Here is an 18,334-nt window from a genome sequence, read left to right as displayed (position 1 = left end):
TTCATGTCTTAAGAAGGAAAGAGATTCCACAGATTAACTTTAAGAAGGGACACCTGTAAATTGAAATGCATTCCAGATGACGACCTCATGAAGCTGGTTGACAGAAAGCAAAGTGTGCGCAAAGTTATCAAGGCAAGTGTGGATTCCATGTGTTATTTCATAGTTGTGATGTCTTCACTATTATTCCACAATGTAGAAAATATAAAAATGAAGAAAACCCCTTGAATGAGTAGTGTGTCCAAACTTTTGACGGTACTGTAGTTTTATAATATTTTACAGGAAGGCCATCCAGACCAGGGGATTTCCCTGCTTTCATAGATAAAATTGCTGCTCTCACCACCTCTTCTGTTATAGTACAGTCCAGGTCCTCTACCTTGCTATCTGATAATCTAGGTAGTTCAAAACCAGACAAAAAAGCATCCATATCTATGGGACTCACTGTTCAGAAGAATGTATATAAATCTTTATTAAAACATTGAAACCCAGTCTATCTCTTTTGGATGAGGTCACCATCTTATTGCTCTTCTTAATTGCTGGAATTACGTCAAGTGTTCTGCAGTTTTAGTTGCCTGTCTTCTCACCTCCCTCATGAAAAAGTCTAAACAGTGCATATTCTGCCATTTTGTTATACATTTCGTGCAACTGACATGTCAATTTACAGGCAGTTTCAAATGTGCTCACACACACCAGTTTCTGATCTTTTTACTGCTTCAACCCTCTCTCGCTCTCTGACTTCATGTGCTGTTATTTTCCCTCTAATATATGCTTTAGATGTTTCCCATACTGTGGAATCCTTTTCAGTTGAGCCTATGTTGATCTCCTAAAATAGGATCTAAGATCATCTGCTAGTGATTGGCTAAATATCTCATCTTGTAATAGCATGGTATTGTCTAAATCTACCCTTCCTCACGGTTTTATATCAACATGTAGCACTACTATAGCATGACACGTGAGGGCAATTCGACCAATCTGGCAAGTAATCCCATTTACCATGAAATTAGATATCAAGAATAAATCTATTCTGGAGTTTGTCTTATGACAGTGGGAGAAGGAAGTATATTCTCTCTCATTAGGATGGACGTATCTCCATATGTCTGTAAGGCCCACAGTCTGCTGCCATATGTGTTGCAAGTCTTTTCTTTGGTGTGGAGTTACCTGTAAATTGACTTCTATTAGTCATGTCCATCACTTGGTTAAAGTGTCCAGCAAGGATGATCTGCCCCTCCATATTTCCCAGTATAACATTGACCTCGTGAAAAAAATCTGGGTTCTCCTTGTTGGGAGCATATATGTTGCATAACACTACCTTAATTAATCCCATTTATAAGAGCCTCAATGCAGATGCGCCTGCCGTACCCATCAGAGCGTTGCTTCAACATTTAAAGTATTTTACTCATCAGAATAATCACCCCATTTTGTTTTGAATTAAATGAGCTATGGGAAACTTATGCAAGCCAGCTTAAAAATGTTGGCGCCTCTATCTGTTAAATGTGATTCCTGTATGAATACAATTATCCACCTGTTTTGATTTTAAATATGTCTTATCTTTTTCCTCTTCACTTGGTTACCACAACCGTTTATATTCCGGTATTATGTTTACATAACCATTATCCGTATTTGCACTGAGTAGTTAAAGCCTTTGAGCAAGAAGTGTCCCATTTAACACACTTGATGAATAATGAACATCATTATATAACATTTCACAATATATGCTCCAGCTGTACAATAGAACAGTGTAGAAAAAACACGGGACGAGATGTTAACTGTCCATTGTGCCAGTAGATGGAATGCACTCACATGAGATTTGATGTGATGTTGACAGTGGCATGGGAGGTTTGTTTCTTAGACTGGGTTAAGATGTCAATTTTGGGACACATCCTCAGTAGTGTGCCTTCAAATCAGTGGGTGTTTCGGCCTTTAAATCACTAAACAACCTCATCAAAGGTGGCCAGCTAAAGGGTGATCAAGCCTTAGCTTGTGTCCCATGCCCAATTAAGATGTCCCACAGGACTATGCAAAGCAGGGGCGTCCTCTTCCCTGAGCCAGCCCTACAGCTGACCGCATACCTCATATGCCCTCCTCAAGTTGGAGGGATTTGAATTGGGTTCTCAGGTGGGGGTGGGGGGGGTCATGAAGTTATAGCCCAGCAAGGGTCCTTCCGTTTGCTCCAGATCCACTGGCTTCCTCTTTCAGCTGCTTGAGAAACTGCTCTGACGGTCTGCCGCAGAGCCTGTCCATGGATTCCAAGTTCTTTCAGCAACCTGATGGTGGAAGAAGCCACGAATCCTCTGCATCCCACTTCAATTGGACAGACTTTTGCATTCCAGCCGCGCTGAGTTGCGTCTGCTGTCAACTCTGTGTAACGCAGTTTCTTACGCTTGTAGGCCTCTTCAACAGAGTTTTCCCACGGGACTGTGAGCTCTATGATGTACACAGCCTTTTGTGAAGGGGACCAGAGTACCATGTCTGGCCTAAGGTTGGTAGAAGCAATCTCAGGTGGAAAAATTAGTTGCTGGCCATTATCGACAAGCATCTTCCAGTTCCGGGCCATGGCTAGGTGTCCAGTTTCTGGCTTCGTCGGAGGATGCTTGGACCTTTTCTGTCCCTCCCGGATGAATGTTGTTGTTTTGATGGGATTGCTTGTTTTTGGAGGTATTGAATTGGTTGCACTCCTATTGGTCTCAAGTGCTGCAGCCAGGCTCTTGAGGACCTGATTGTGCCTCCAGGTGTAGCGGCCTTGTGAGAGGCTGGTCTTGCAACCTGTCATTATATGCCTGAGAGTCGCTGGAGCTGGGCAGAGGGGGCAGGTCGAGTCCTCGCCAGACCATTGATGTAGGTTTTTTGGTGATGGAAGCACATCATAAACAGCTCTTATGATGAAGCTGATGTTGCTTGCCTCCATTTGCCAAAGCTTACTCCAGTTGATCTTTCTCCTCTCCAGGCCTTTGAGAGACAGCCTAAGAGAGACAGCCTTTACACTTCTTGCAGTCTCCTCCTGTCTGTGCACCTCCTCGACCACCAGCTTCCTGCGTTCAGATGTTGTTGCCTTATGGAACGTTGGTTTGCTTGCTGCCAGGCCAAAGCCTCCTCTTCCATGCTGGATATTCCCCACAATGTCTTGGTGTCTCAGGGCTGATGTTGCTTGCTGCACAGCCTTGGATGATGTCCATTTCCGTCCAGTTTGTAGGGGTGGTGCAGCCTTGCTAATGGTCTGGTCATTGGAGTCCTTCAATGTCATCTGAAGTCTTACTTTAGAGCACTTGTACTCCTCCGTTAGACTTGTAAGAGGTAGTTCAAGGACCCCTTTGCCATAGAGGCCGATGTTACTCAGGCATCGTGGGACACCCAGCCATTTCTTCACGTATGAGGTAATGGTTCGCTCCATCTTCTCCACTGTTGTTATTGGGACCTCATAGACGGTGAGTGGCCACATTACCCGGGGGAGAAGTCCAAACTGTAGGCACCAAAGCTTGAGCTTCCCAGGCAGTAGGGTCTTGTTGATGTTCTCAAGACCGTCGGCGATGTCCTGCCTTACTTGCTGCACATGATCTTTATCCTGGAGGCTTTCGTTGTACCATCTACCCAGGCTCTTGACGGGTTGCTCAGACACCGTTGGTATCGGGGCATCTCCAATGCAGAACCTCACATCTTTAAGCTGTCCCTTGACTATGGAGATGCTTCGAGATTTGCTTGGCTTGATTTTCATCCGGGTCCACTTGATGTTATCCTGCAGTTTTGCAAGTAGCCGCCTGGTGCATGCTTTAATGGTGGTCAGTGTAGTCATGTCATCCATGTATGCTCGGATAGGTGGGAGACGGAGCCCTTCCTTAGTTCTCTCACCGCCGACCACCCATCTCGATGCCCTGATGATGACTTCCATGGCCATAGTGAAGGCCAGAGGTGAAATTGTACAACCTGCCATTATGCCTACTTCCAAGCGCTGCCATGTTGTTGTGAAGTCAGGTGTTGTGAAACACAATTGCAGGTCTTGGAAATAGGCCTTTACCAGTGTAGAGATGGGTTCTGGTATGTGGAAAATGTTGAAGGATTCCCAGAGGAGTTCATGGGGGACTGAGCCAAAGGCATTGGCCAGGTTGAGGAAGATGACATAGGTCTCTCTTGTCCTTCTTAGCTGTTTGGATCTGGTGCCAAATCATACTAGTATGTTCCAGGCAACCAGAGAAACCAGCAATGCCTGCTTTCTGTACAGATGTATCAATGTACTTGTTCCTTTCCAGATAAATAGACAGCCTCTGTGCTATTATACTGAAAAAGATCTTCCCTTCGACGTTGAGAAGAGAGATTGGTCGGAATTGACTGATGTCTGTTGCATCCTTCTTTCAGGATTAGCACACCACCAGCCCTTCGCCATACCTTTGGTATTATTTCCTTCTGCCACACTATCCTCATGAGCCTCCAAAGAAAGCGTAGAACATCCGGGGCGTTCTTGTAGAGCTTGTATGGTACTCCATTAGGCCCAGGAGCTGAGGCCGCTCTTGCTCTTCGGACAACGTTCTCTACTTCCTTCCATTTTGGAGGGTCAGTGTCCAGATTGAATTCTGGTGGTTGAATAGGTGGGATGTCATGTGGGATGATTATCTGCTCATGCCTTTTCATGTCCTGGTGGACCTTTTCCAGATGTTCTTCCAGTTCTGGCTTTGGAGTTTTTAGGATTTTCCTTTGCGAAGAGGTCTTTGACAAACTTAAAGTTTTTTTTTTTATAGAACCGCGTTCTTGAGTGTTCCTTCTTCCTACGAAGTTTCCTTCAGTTTTCCGCTCTTCGCAAGGTTGCCAGCCGACATTTTAATGTCTGCTTGGAGTAGCATGAGACCTTCTCTCTCTGCATCAGAGGCCTTCTTCCACTGCTTTCTCAGCTGCCTTCTCTCTCTGACAAGTATCTCGATCTCTTGCTGCCTCCTAGATTTGGCTGGCGTGGGTGGTGTCTTGCCACTTCTCTCGTTTACTCCAAAGCGCTCTTTTCCGTAGTGGTAGATAATGTCTCCCATCCTTTCAAGCTTTTTCTCTGCTGTTCCTACCGGTTGTTCCAAGATTTTTGTCAGGTCGTTGTTGATTGTTTCCCGCTCTCTCTTTTCAACAGCTTTGGGCCACTTCACACTCGGTCTGTGCCCTTTGATCTTTTCCTCTTTTTAGAGGTCTCTGTGGTTGGGTGAGTTTATCCACTGGCATTTCTGTGCTTGTGTTATCCTCCTACGTTACAGGGGTGCTGATGCTCTGCGAACTTTGGTTTGCGTCCCGTCGCTGTGCTTCATTCGACTGATTTTGACTGGCTGCTTCGTAAGAAGTACTGGTCAATGCGAGGTCCCCGTCTCTGCTCTCCCAAGCACCTTTTCCTCCCTTGATGGATCCTTAACCCCCTTGCCGATGTTACTCTCCCAACCACAGCTGCACACCTGAAGTGTGTGTCCTGCTGCTGTTATGGTTGTCTCATGTGCTGTGTTCCTACTCGTAGTTGTTTCCGTTCCTGGGTCCGTAACCGTGTGATCAGTCGTTGAGCCATCTTGCGCCCCAGCTCTCGCGGACTCTAGGGGGTATGTTCCTTTGTTGACTTTCAGTAGCACTTAGCGGGTGTCTCCAACATACTGAAGCAGCGTCGGAGACTGCCAACATGGGTTGCTAGCCCATGACAGCCCCAGTGGGGTCTATTCCCTCCGGTCAGCTGTCTCTCCAAGCTGTCACATAGACTTTCCTAAATAAACAGAGAACAAATCCCAAAATAAAACAAAGCAACTAGGAACGTAACGTTGCTTCGCATTGAGTCAATCATCACAGAACTGTATTTGAAGCCACAGAACATAACCTGACGTCAACTAAAAGATTCCTAATGGTCCGTAAGGCGCTTGAAAGGTTAAATTAGTCCCACAAACACACTGCCTACCTTAATTTGTACAGTAAACGGCATACAATTCAACTTGTATTTTACCTTGTCTTGTCGTTATCTCGGCCAAACACCTTGCTCTAGCAAGAATCTCTCAGCCTCCATTTTCCTTGACAACCATTTTTATTTCCCTTCCAAATAAAGAGCAGGATCGCTGGGAATGCCAGCGTGTGCCTGGCGTTCTTTTCGTGGTGTTTCTTCGCCGTTGCAAACATCTTCCTCTTCATTGCCAGTTGGAAAGGTGCCAGGAAAAAGACAGCCGGCGTCCTTCCCACCAAACCTCTTGCTTTCACTGCTTTAAGTACCTCCCCCCAGGCTGTAGATCGTAGGGTCGGATGAGAACTACAGTGCCTTGCGAAAGTATTCGGCCCCCTTGAACTTTGCGACCTTTTGCCACATTTCAGGCTTCAAACATAAAGATATAAAACTGTATTTTTTTGTGAAGAATCAACAACAAGTGGGACACAATCATGAAGTGGAACGACATTTATTGGATATTTCAAACTTTTTTAACAAATCAAAAACTGAAAAATTGGGCGTTTCAAAATTATTCAGCCCCTTTACTTTCAGTGCAAAAAACTCTCTCCAGAAGTTCAGTGAGGATCTCTGAATGATCCAATGTTGACCTAAATGACTAATGATGATAAATACAATCCACCTGTGTGTAATCAAGTCTCCGTATAAATGCACCTGCACTGTGATAGTCTCAGAGGTCCGTTAAAAGCGCAGAGAGCATCACGAAGAACAAGGAACACACCAGGCAGGTCCGAGATACTGTTGTGAAGAAGTTTAAAGCCGGATTTGGATACAAAAAGATTTCCCAAGCATTAAACATCCCAAGGAGCACTGTGCAAGCGATAATATTGAAATGGAAGGAGTATCAGACCACTGCAAATCTACCAAGACCTGGCCGTCCCTCTAAACTTTCAGCTCATACAAGGAGAAGACTGATCAGAGATGCAGAAAAGAGGCCCATGATCACTCTGGATGAACTGCAGAGATCTACAGCTGAGGTGGGAGACTCTGTCCATAGGACAACAATCAGTCGTATATTGCACAAATCTGGCCTTTATGGAAGAGTGGCAAGAAGAAAGCCATTTCTTAAAGATATCCATAAAAAGTGTTGTTTAAAGTTTGCCACAAGCCACCTGGGAGACACACCAAACATGTGGAAGAAGGTGCTCTGGTCAGATGAAACCAAAATTGAACTTTTTGGCAACAATGCAAAATGTTATGTTTGGCGTAAAAGCAACACAGCTGAACACACCATCCCCACTGTCAAACATGGTGGTGGCAGCATCATGGTTTGGGCCTGCTTTTCTTCAGCAGGGACAGGGAAGATGGTTAAAATTGATGGGAAGATGGATGGAGCCAAATACAGGACCATTCTGGAAGAAAACCTGATGGAGTCTGCAAAAGACCTGAGAATGGGACGGAGATGTGTCTTCCAACAAGACAATGATCAAAAACATAAAGCAAAATCTACAATGGAATGGTTCAAAAATAAACATATCCAGGTGTTAGAATGGCCAAGTCAAAGTCCAGACCTGAATCCAATTGAGAATCTGTGGAAAGAACTGAAAACTGCTGTTCACAAATGCTCTCCATCCAACCTCACTGAGTTCGAGCTGTTTTGCAAGGAGGAATGGGAAAAAATTTCAGTCTCTCGATGTGCAAAACGGATAGAGACATACCCCAAGCGACTTACAGCTGTAATCGCAGCAAAAGGTGGCGCTACAAAGTATAAACCCAATTTTTCAGTTTTTGATTTGTTAAAAAAGTTTGAAATATCCAATAAATGTTGTTCCACTTCATGATTGTGTCCCACTTGTTGTTGATTCTTCACAAAAAAATAGTTTAATATCTTCATGTTTTAAGCCTGAAATGTGGCAAAAGGTCGCAAAGTTCAAGGGGGCCGAATACTTTCGCAAGGCACTGTATTCTCGTCAGACATGTTTAAACTTCGATGGGTTTGTTTAAATTCGAATTCGTGCCTGTGTTCAAATCCTTCTGCTATGATTTTCTGCACACAAGATTAGTCCACCACCAGCCTCACAATGTTGATCTCTTTCAGATGAACTAATCTCACCGTATTTCTCCTACTTCTGTTCTCAAGTTATTTGACACGATTACACAATATATACATTTTTCTCGTGATTGTCATTACCCTTCTCCAGACGGCCAATTTCTCACATGGAATAGCCTTCATTTTTCAGAACAAGAATAGACTAAGTTTTAGAAAATCTCTTTGTTTCTGGCCATTTTGAACCTCTAATCGAACCCACAAATGCTGATGCTCCCGATACTCAACTAGTCTGAAGGACAGTTTCACTGCTTTTTTAAAATTAGCAGAACAGTTTTCAGCTGTGCTAACATCATTGCAAAATAGTTTTCTAATGATCAATTAGCCTTTTTAAAATGATTAACTTGGATTAGCTAACACAACGTGCCATTGGAACACAGGAGTGATGGTTGCTGATAATGGGCCCCTGTACGCCTCTGTTGATATTCCATTCAAAATCAGCCGTTTGCAGCTACAATAGTCATTTACAACATTAACAACGTCTACACTGTGTTTCTGATCAATTGGATATTTTAACGTACAAAAAATTTCAAAAAGGATATTACTAAATGACCCTAACCTTTTGAATGGTAGTGTATACACAGTATATTTACAGAGCTCTAATACTTGCACATACATGCATGGGCAGACACGCACAATGCATGTATACACTCAGATGCAAACGCAAATAGACCAAGACACAGAGGCATGCACACAAACACACATTTGCACGCACTTGTGCAGACACAGGTAAACACACACACACATTGCAGACATACTGCCCCTCTTAACCCTCTATATCCTCCCTACAGAGTCTCTGTTCCAACTGCTGCTGGAGACGACAGTGCGCAGCACGGGGATGAACGACCCTACTGGGCAGGCCCTCACCGCCCTGTCCTGTGCCTGCCTCTTCAGCCTGGTGGTGTCCTGGGGAGACACAGGCAAGACCCTGCAGGCCGTCTCCGCCATCCTCACCAACAACGGCAGTCATGCCTGCCAGAATATCCAGGTGAGCCGACGCTGTGTCACACAACTCGAAACGATTCAACACACTTCCCCACTCAGGTTAGACTTGTTAAACCTGCTCCACACCACCAGACTGTCTCAAGGCAGCAGCATCTGGAGCTCTGAAGGAGAGCAGAAATTACTTTGGAGAAAATGTCAAGCTTCTGTTTTCCACCCTCTTATGTTACCCCGCCCGCATTCTTCCGGCAATTAATTTTAGAATATTTGTGTGTTTGTGTATGTACATTATTTTCTGTTTGAGTGATACTGTTTGTGCATTTGTCTGTCTGTAACCATGGTTATCCAACCTTCTAATGCGAATAAAGTCATGCCATATAAAAATATATCACCACAGGTGTGATGAAAACAGCAAGTGTTGATACAATTCTGTAAATGTCAACAGACAATTTGTTGGTTCGGCATGGTGGGATCCTGTGTGTCGGAGTTAATTATGCGACCATTGTGATGGAAACGGTTTTATGCGCAAATACTTTTAGAATAACCATGTCAATGTCAACATGCAGTATGGTTTTCCCACTGTGACCTGGAAAATCATGCACAGTTTTTAGGCTACAGATTAAATAAATTGTGATTTTTAACTTCACAGGGTGGTAAAAGTGCACGGGGATGAGTTTGATGCTCCTTTTCCCAAAAATATGTGAATTGGTCTTATGTAGGAACATTTTAAATTTAGTTTTTTACATTGGATAAAAGTAGAGACTCTGAGCTAGAAAATGGTTTATCAAACACTCCAGTTGAGGAATGATGAGAAAGTAATTCTGATTTGAAAGTTCATAAACTTGAAACCCCGCTTTTTGGAAAATGGCCTTTGAATGTTTTGGTACACCTACTGGAGAGCTCCTCTTTGGCTACACCCATTCAGCATCGTTCACACCTTCTAAAGCCTTATCCCCACCCATCTCTTTAATGATTCACAGTGTAGTAAACCACCAAAGATTTCAGGACGAAAAGTGGTGAAAGTAGAGGAACTTTTATCTAGTCCTTGGCCTATATCCTAATCTGACTTTGGTGCAGGTCATGCTATTCTTCACATTACTGTCTCTGGTAAACACACACTATATCAAATCAAATCTGTTTATTTGTAACATGCACAGGATACAGAAGGTGTAAACGGTACAATGAGTACTTGCATAGTGGAGTCTTTTGTTTAGACATATAGCTAGCTAGCTAAACAATGAACCATATTCCCAACTCTAATGCCGCATTCAAAAAAGAAAAATGTGAACATCCAACTTTATAGAGCTCCTACACAGATCATACATGTAACATTAGCTACTGAGCCAGCCATCTAACGTTAGCTAACAGTACGCGCTAACTTGCAATGAAAAAGACTTTCTGGCAAAAGTTGAAAGTTTACATTAACTTAGGTTGGAGTCAATAAAACTAGTTTTTCAACCACTCCACAATTTTGACAAGTCGGTTAGGACTTCTACTTTGTGCATGACACAAGTAATTTTCCAACAATTGTTTATAGACAGATTATTTCACTTATAATTTACTATCACAATTCCAGTGGGTTAGAGGTTATACACTAAGATGACTGCGCCTTTAAACGGCGTGAAATTCCAGAAAATGATGTCATGGCTTTAGAAGCATCTGATGGGCTAATTGACATAATTTGAGTTAATTGGGGTGTACCTGTGGATGTATTTCAAGGCCTACCTTCAAACTCAGTGCCTCTTTGCTTGACATCATGGGAAAATCAAAAGAAATCGGCCAACACATCAGAAAATAATTGTAGACCTCCACAAGTCTGGTTCATCCTTGAGAGCAATTTACCACACTCATCTGTACAAACAATAGTATGCAAGTATAAACACCATGGCACCACGCTGCCGTCATACCACTCAGGAAGGAGACTCATTCTGTCTCCTACTTTCATGCAAAAAGTGCAAGTCAATCCCAGAACAACAGCAAAGGACCTTGTGAAGATGCTGGAGGAAACAGGTACAAAAGTGTCTCTATCCACAGTAAACTAGTACTATATCGACATAACCTGAAAGGCTGCTCAGCAAGGACGAAGCCACTGCTCTGAAACCGGCATAAAAAAGCCCGTCTACGATTTGCAACTGCACATGGGGACAAAGATCATACGTTTTGGAGAAATGTCCTCCTGTCTGATGAAACAAAAATAGAACTGTTTAGCTATAATGAATGACCTTTATGTTTGGAGGAAAAAGGGGGATGCTTGCAAGCTGAAGAACACCATCCCAACTGTGAAGCACTGGGGTGGCAGCATCATGTTGTGGGGGTTCTTTGCTGCAGGAGGGACTGGTTCATTTCACAAAATAGATGGCATCATGAGGTGGGAAAATTGTGGATATATTGACGCAACAGCTCAAGACATCAGTCAGAAATTTTAAGCTTGGTCGCAAATGGGTCTTCCAAATGGACATTGACCCCAAGCATACTTCCAAAGTTGTGGCAAAATGGTTTAACTTGTTATGGCTGCAATCCCGCTAATGGGATCGATATGACAACTACCAGTGAAAGTAGAGGGCGCCTAATTACAATTCCTAAAACATACATGTGTTTTATATAATTTTAAAGTTAATCTTGTTAATCCCACCAATGTGTCGGATTTCAAATATGCTTTTCAGCAAAAGCACTACAAACGATTGTTAGGTCTCCACCAAACCACAATAAGCACAGCCATTTTCCAGCTAAATATAGCATTCACAAAAAGCAGAAATAGAGAAAATGAATCACTAACCTTGAATTATCTTCATCAGATGACACTCATAGGACTTCATGTTACACAACACATGCATGTTTTGTTTGATAAAGTTCATATTTATATAAAAAAATCTGAGTTTACATTTGCGTATTAGTCAATACTTCATCAAGTGATTTTGCATAGCCACATCGTTTCAACAGAAATACTCATCATAAATGTAGATAATACAAGTTATACACATGGATTTATAGATATACCTCTCCTTAATGAAACCGCTGTGTCAGATTTCAAAAAAAGTTTACGGAAAAAGCAACCCATGTAATAATCTGAGACGGAGCTCAGAACAGTAGCCAAATTAGCTGCCATGTTGGAGTCAACAGAAACCAGAAAATACATGATAAATGTTTCCTTACCTTTGATGAACGTCATCAGAATGCAGTCCTAGGAATCCCAGGTCCTCAATAAATGCTTGATTTGTTCGAAAATGTCCATTATTTATGTCCAATTGGCTACTTTGGTTAGCGCGTTTGGTAAACAATTCTAAAGTCTATTATAAAGTGACAATGTCCAAAAGTTCCATAACAGTCAGTAGAAACATGTCAAACGATGTACTGAATCAATCTATAGAATGTTGTTTACATATATCTTGAATAACATTCTAACCGGAGAATTAGAATGACTTCAGATGACCGGTGGAACGCAGGTCCTTCCCCTGTGAACGCACTTGATGAAAGCATGGTCAACTCGTGTCAGTGGTGACTTTCTGGTCTCATTCGACCCCCCTTCACATTAGTCATCGGACAAAGTTCGAACAGGAAGTGGAATTTCCCAAGTTTTTGCCTGCAATATGAGTTTTGTTATACTCACAGACATAATTCAAACAGTTTTAGAAACTTCAGTGTTTTCTATCCAATACTAATAATAATATGCATATATTAGCAACTGAGACTGAGGAGCTGGCCTTTAACAATGGGCAACTTTTCATCCAAGCTACTCAATACTGCCCCTGCAGCCATAAAAAGTTAAGGACAACAAAATCAAGGTATTGGAGTGGCCATCACAAAGCCCTGACCTCAAGCCTATAGAAAAGTTGTAGACAGATTGAACTGAAAAGCATGTGCGAGCAAGGAGGCCTACAAACCTGACTCAGTCACATCAGCTCTGTCAGGAGGAATGGGCCAAAGTTCACCCAACTTATTGTGGGAAGCTTGTGGAAGGCTACCTGAAACATTTGACCCAAGTTAAACAATTTAAGTGTAATGCTACCAAATACTAATTGAGTGTATGTAAACGTCTGACCCACTGGGAATGTGATGAAATATATAAAAGCTGAAATAAATTATTCTCTCTACTATTATTCTGACATTTCTCATTAAAATAAGGTGGTGATCCTAACTGACCTAAAACCATTTTTTTTACTATGATTAATGTCAGGAATTGTGAAAAATTTAGTTTAAATGTATTTGGCTAAGGTGTATGTAAACGTCCGACTTCAACTGTGTACGGCTGGCTACCTAATGGTGTTCCGAACACTTGACCTAATTTTAGCTAAAAAAAAATGCCATTCTTCCAGTTCAACTGGTAGATATTAATACCATTGTAAAGCACAATTTATTCCCTTTCCAGCAAAATCAATGACGAGACATCCACGCGACCTGTCTTTACATGATTGAAGAAGGCAATGGAACTCTGCCGGGTCTTTTTAAAAATGGCGGTGTGGAAGCGAAGGCTACTGAGTGATAGTGATAGGGGAAGATGTCGTGTTGGGAAACTGCTTTTTTCACCCGAACTTAAAATGTCAAAACACTATAAAGTGTTTATATAATGTCTCATTACATACCTATTTGAAGGTTTGTGTAGAATTTGAATAGGGGTTTTATTTTCAGAGGTAAGCAGCGGCTGTCACTGCTTTTGAGCGTCACGATGGCATGCATAATGAAAAATACACTCGATTTGAATTAAATATGAATGAATTCACGTGTAATTAACTTTACACTCACCATTGATAATGTCTTGATAAATATATACCTTTAAACATGAGTTACACAAAGTAGAGAACTTTATTTTCATAAGGGCTAAGGGATGTACAGTGGGGAGAACAAGTATTTGAGTGGGCCAAAATGGGCCAAAATTCCTGCTGCAGTGTGTGTAAACCTGGTCAAGAACTACAGGAAACGTATGATCTCTGTAATTGCAAACAAAGGTTTCTGCACCAAATATTAAGTTCTGCTTTTCTGATGTATCAAATACTTATGTCATGCAATAAAATGCAAATTAATTACTTAAAAATCATACAATGTGATTTTCTGGATTTTTGTTTTAGATACCATCTCTCACAGTTGAAGTGTACCAATGATAACAATTACAGACCTCTACATGCTTTGTAAGTAGGGAAAACCTGCAAAATCGGCAGTGTATCAAATACTTGTTCTCCCCACTGTATGTGATTCTGTTCAGAGAGAGATGAAGGAATATGTTACTTTTGTATAATGTTAATGAACTAATCATGCAAATGATTAGGGTTAATATTACAACTTCCAATCACATGGGAGAAATACTTTTATAAACCACTAAATGTTAGTAAATTACTGTATAAAGCAACGATGTTAATATATAAAAAGAAATGAAACGGTAACACCAACTGAACTCTTGTCATCTCACTCCATCATATACACTGAGTATATAAGAACACCTGCTCTTACCCTGAAATATGCAATAACATTATGTTGGATTACATGGAAATGATATCCACATTTGTGTCAATTTTCTTTGCACTATCTTAATAAAGTATGTTGCAGGAAATGTCAGGAAATGTCTGGAAAGGGAAAGGCCCAACAAGAGCCCAAGAAACCGTACCACTACACCCCCGAACAGCTACAGGAGGTGAAGGCAGGGAAGAGCCTTAGGGAGGTGGCTCGTGCCTCCTGTTGGTACCTGTTTACAGGGAAGCCAATGGTCCAAAAACGTTCCACAGAGTTCATACAGTAACTATTGCAGTTTGGTGACATGCTGTCTTTTTACTGAGTCCCGTTCATTTTCTTTAGCTATGCACAATCAAGAGCAGAAAGAGAGGCACACAGGAATGTTGCGTCTCAATTTTGGTTAGAGCATGTGATTTGCGAAGTTTAATAGAATTTAGGACATGCATTACTGACATGCATGTGAGATTACACAATTATTGAACCCACAACTGTCCTGAATAGGTTGGCACAGCAAACGTGATAGCAAAAAAAAGAAAGCTCTTTGTGAGAAGGTGACGGGTTTGCTTGTGTAAATGCAGAGGATGGTATTCTTCTTAAGATTCTGCACATCAGTCTTATGGAATTCATTGATTGATTCAATGTTTATTGATGACCAAATTGACATTAGCACCTTACTCCTGAAAAATGTTTACTATTACCAATAATAATATTAAAACTAATTTTCTTTTAAAGCATGAATTATGAAGTGTATATGGTTAAGCATGTTTTTAATTTGCAAGAGAAGCGTTAACCCCTGGTGGAAAGACGCTGTACTCCACACAATGAATTGCATTGGTACACATCACAATGTAACGTACAGCATCAGAGGTACGTGTTTTTAATCTTTTCTCTATTACTATTGGTCCATTACCATGTCAATCAACGCTTGTATAGAAACAGCTTACACCCCTGATTTTAATGCCAACACAGTCGCTACAGTCTTGTTTAAATGCCGCGGTTACGCAAAATGTGTACGGAACACCGTTTGGTAGCAATAATATCTGAAGATTTAGCTAGACTCTTACCAGTATTCATGGATGAATGCTTCTCCCTCTCATCGATGCCATGTTTGCCCTTAGTTTGAAGATGTAATCCAGAGTGTTTTATACAACAGCCTTCTTTCTGTGTTCTCTTTTTGGACTAGCTTTGCATTTGGCAATCTCTGCTTCCACCGGGCATTCCACTGATTTACAAACTCAGTCAACTTCCTCCGTGACAACGACACCGTTTCTTCCACACCATTGTCACCAGAAGACTCTACAAAATCTGGTTCAATGAAAATGTTAGGCCAAAGCAGTTGGGCACTGATGATGTGCGATTAGCCTGGCTCGCAGTTGGCGGTGTTAAATTCATCCCAAAGGTGTTCGCTGGGATTGAAGTCAAGGCTCTGTTCAGGCCAGTAAAGTTATTCCACACACATCTCGACAAACCATTTCTGAATGGACCTTGCTTTGTGCACAGGGGCGTTGTCATGCTGAAACTGGAAAGGGCCTTCCCCAAACTGTTGCCACAAAGTTGGAAAAAGATCATTGTTCCTACTCCACCAAACTTTACATTGGGCAAACTTTACATTGTACCCAATTGGGTACATTGGGGCAGGTAGTGTTCTCCTGGCATCTGCCAAACACAGATTCGTCCATCAGACTGCCTGATGGTGAAGCGTGATTCATCAGACGCGTTTCAACTGCTCCGGAGTCCAATGGAGGTGAGCTTTACACCACTCCAGCCGACGCTTGGCATTGCGCATGGTGATCTTAGGCTTGTGTACAGCTGCTTAGCCATGGAAACCTATTTCATGGAGCTTCCAACTAACAGTTATTGTGCTGATGTTGCTTCTAGAGGCAGTTTGGAACTCAGTAGTGAGTGTTGCAACCGAGGACAGACAATTTTTACGCTCCACACGCTTCAGCACTCGGTGGTCCCATTCAGTGAGCTTGTGGCCTACCACTTTGCGGCTGAGCCGTTGTTGCTCCTAGACATTTCCACTTCACAATAACAGCATTTACAGTTGACGGGCAGCTCTAGCAGGGCAGAAATTTGACAAACTGACTTGTTGGAAGGGTGGCATCCTGTCACTGAGCTCTTTAGTAAGGCCATTCTACCGGCAATGTTTGACTTTTAAGATTGTATTGCTGTGTTCTCGATATTATACACCTGTCAGCAACGGGTGTGGCTGAAATAGCCAAATCCACTAGTTTGAAGGTGTGTCCATACTTTTGTGTATATATATAGTGTAGGTTCTGATTTTTTTGGGGCTTAATTTGAGCAGAATTTGTCTACATTTTTACGTTCACTAATATAACGTAGGGCTAATTCACCTGAAGAGGAAAATGAAAACACATTAGCTACTAGATTGCTTACTCTAAATATAATACAATTGTAATTTTAAATGTTATACAATCAGAATGCGTTTTTCTCTAGTAAACGGGTTGCAAATTGCGACTATGTTTTCGGCACTCTGGAGCCCTGATATCAAACCAGACCTTTCTACCAAACACTCCACAGTCAAGAAAAGCCAAAACAGTCCACTTCATAGTCTCCCATTTCTATTACAGTTCACTTCCATTAATTCTTCTTTCTTAATTCCCCCCCACATCTTCGTCCCAGGTGCCGACCATTCTGAACGCGCTACAGAGGAGCGTGCAGGCTGTGCTGGTGGGCAAGATCCAGATCCAGGACTGGTTCGGCAACGGCATCAAGCGGGTGGCGCTGATGAACAAGTGGGTGTTGAAGGAGGTGACGATCGACGAGGATGAGCGCTGCCTGCTGCAGACCGATGGCTCCTTCCTCTACCTGCTCTGCAAGGACGGCCTCTACAAAGTGGGGTCCGGCTACAGCGGCACTGTCAGGGTACGTGGGGTGTAGGAAGGTGGGTTGATGTGTGTGTGTGTGTACGTGAGAGAGCGTATATGCTACCTGCTCTGCAAGGACGGCCTCTACAAAGTAGGCTCCGGCTACAGAAGTGACACATCATTGCTCACTGCATGCATAGTCCTCGTAGTTTCTTTGCCAGTTTATATAGAAAGGTTTTTAAAACCATTTTTGTAACGCAATAGTCTTCCACAGCAACAATGGTTTTATGACTCTGTACCGCTCCTTTTAAAGATAATTTGCTTGTTGAAGTGAAAAGTAGATTACAGCACATACTAAATAAGACTTCATCATACCTAAATTCTTACAAAGCATTGTGTTTTCCTTCCATTTACTTTTGATCACATAGCCATAGGTTGAGTCAGAACTTAAACATTTCAAACACATTTCTCATAGGCAAATGTTCCAGTTACTGCCCCAGTTGGTTGATAAGAGGAGACTCTCCATAATAGCACTCTGCTGTACTAAAGTAGTAGATTAAATAAAATATTTTAAACTTCTCCCAGATTCCATAATTATTCTCTCATTTCTGAGGTTGATTGTTGATGCCACATAGTGCTGACACAGTGGATCATACATCATTGAGGGAATATATTTGTGTCTTAAAGTTTGGCTGTGCGTTTGTGGTTGCGCTCTAAAATTGGACCAAATGTGTGTTTGTATTCCAGGGCCATGTGTATAATTCCACATCACGCATCAGGAATCGGAAGGAGAAGAGATCGTGGTTGGGTTTTGCTCAGGTAACTTAACCTCATTCTTTTTATTTTATTTTATTTTTTATTAAAATTGACACCACAAGTAAGACTATAGGCAACCTGGAATTCTATTTCATTGCGAGTTATGGTTATGGTCTTGTACCATGCCATTTGCTCACTGCTTTGATTTGGATCACCCCCCATTTGACCCAATAAACATAGTTGCTGATCTGTATGCAGTAAAGGCTTGGGTCGATAATGATTCTGCTCCTACTGAAGACCTTTAGGGGATTAGAAAGGAATAGACATCTACCCCCAAAATAACGTTTATTGATGAAGCATTGTTTGTATTCCTTTGTCCTACAC

General features: G+C 42.0%; 1 protein-coding gene across 41 annotated transcripts in view; it reads left to right on the top strand.

The window, feature by feature from the left end:
* Positions 1–18,334, top strand: part of LOC110519948 (E3 ubiquitin-protein ligase MYCBP2) — a 344,341-nt gene that overhangs the window by 55,698 nt on the left and 270,309 nt on the right. For all 41 annotated transcript variants that reach the window (XR_016494672.1, XR_016494675.1, XR_016494673.1 and 38 more), the window contains exons 5-7: positions 8,771–8,967; positions 17,010–17,252; positions 17,942–18,013. Coding sequence is in view for 37 of the 41 variants with exons in the window: in XM_090229470.1 (XP_090085596.1) it covers positions 8,771–8,967; positions 17,010–17,252; positions 17,942–18,013 (512 nt within the window). In the remaining 4 variants the exon portion in view is untranslated. The remainder of the gene's footprint in view (positions 1–8,770; positions 8,968–17,009; positions 17,253–17,941; positions 18,014–18,334) is intronic.

The sequence above is a fragment of the Oncorhynchus mykiss genome, chromosome 3 (assembly GCF_057628025.1).
Source record: "Oncorhynchus mykiss isolate SJ-2025 chromosome 3, ASM5762802v1, whole genome shotgun sequence".
Classification (NCBI taxonomy): Eukaryota; Metazoa; Chordata; class Actinopteri; order Salmoniformes; family Salmonidae; genus Oncorhynchus; species Oncorhynchus mykiss.
Note: the sequence above shows the minus strand (reverse complement) of the source record. Positions and strands in the feature narration are given on the sequence as shown.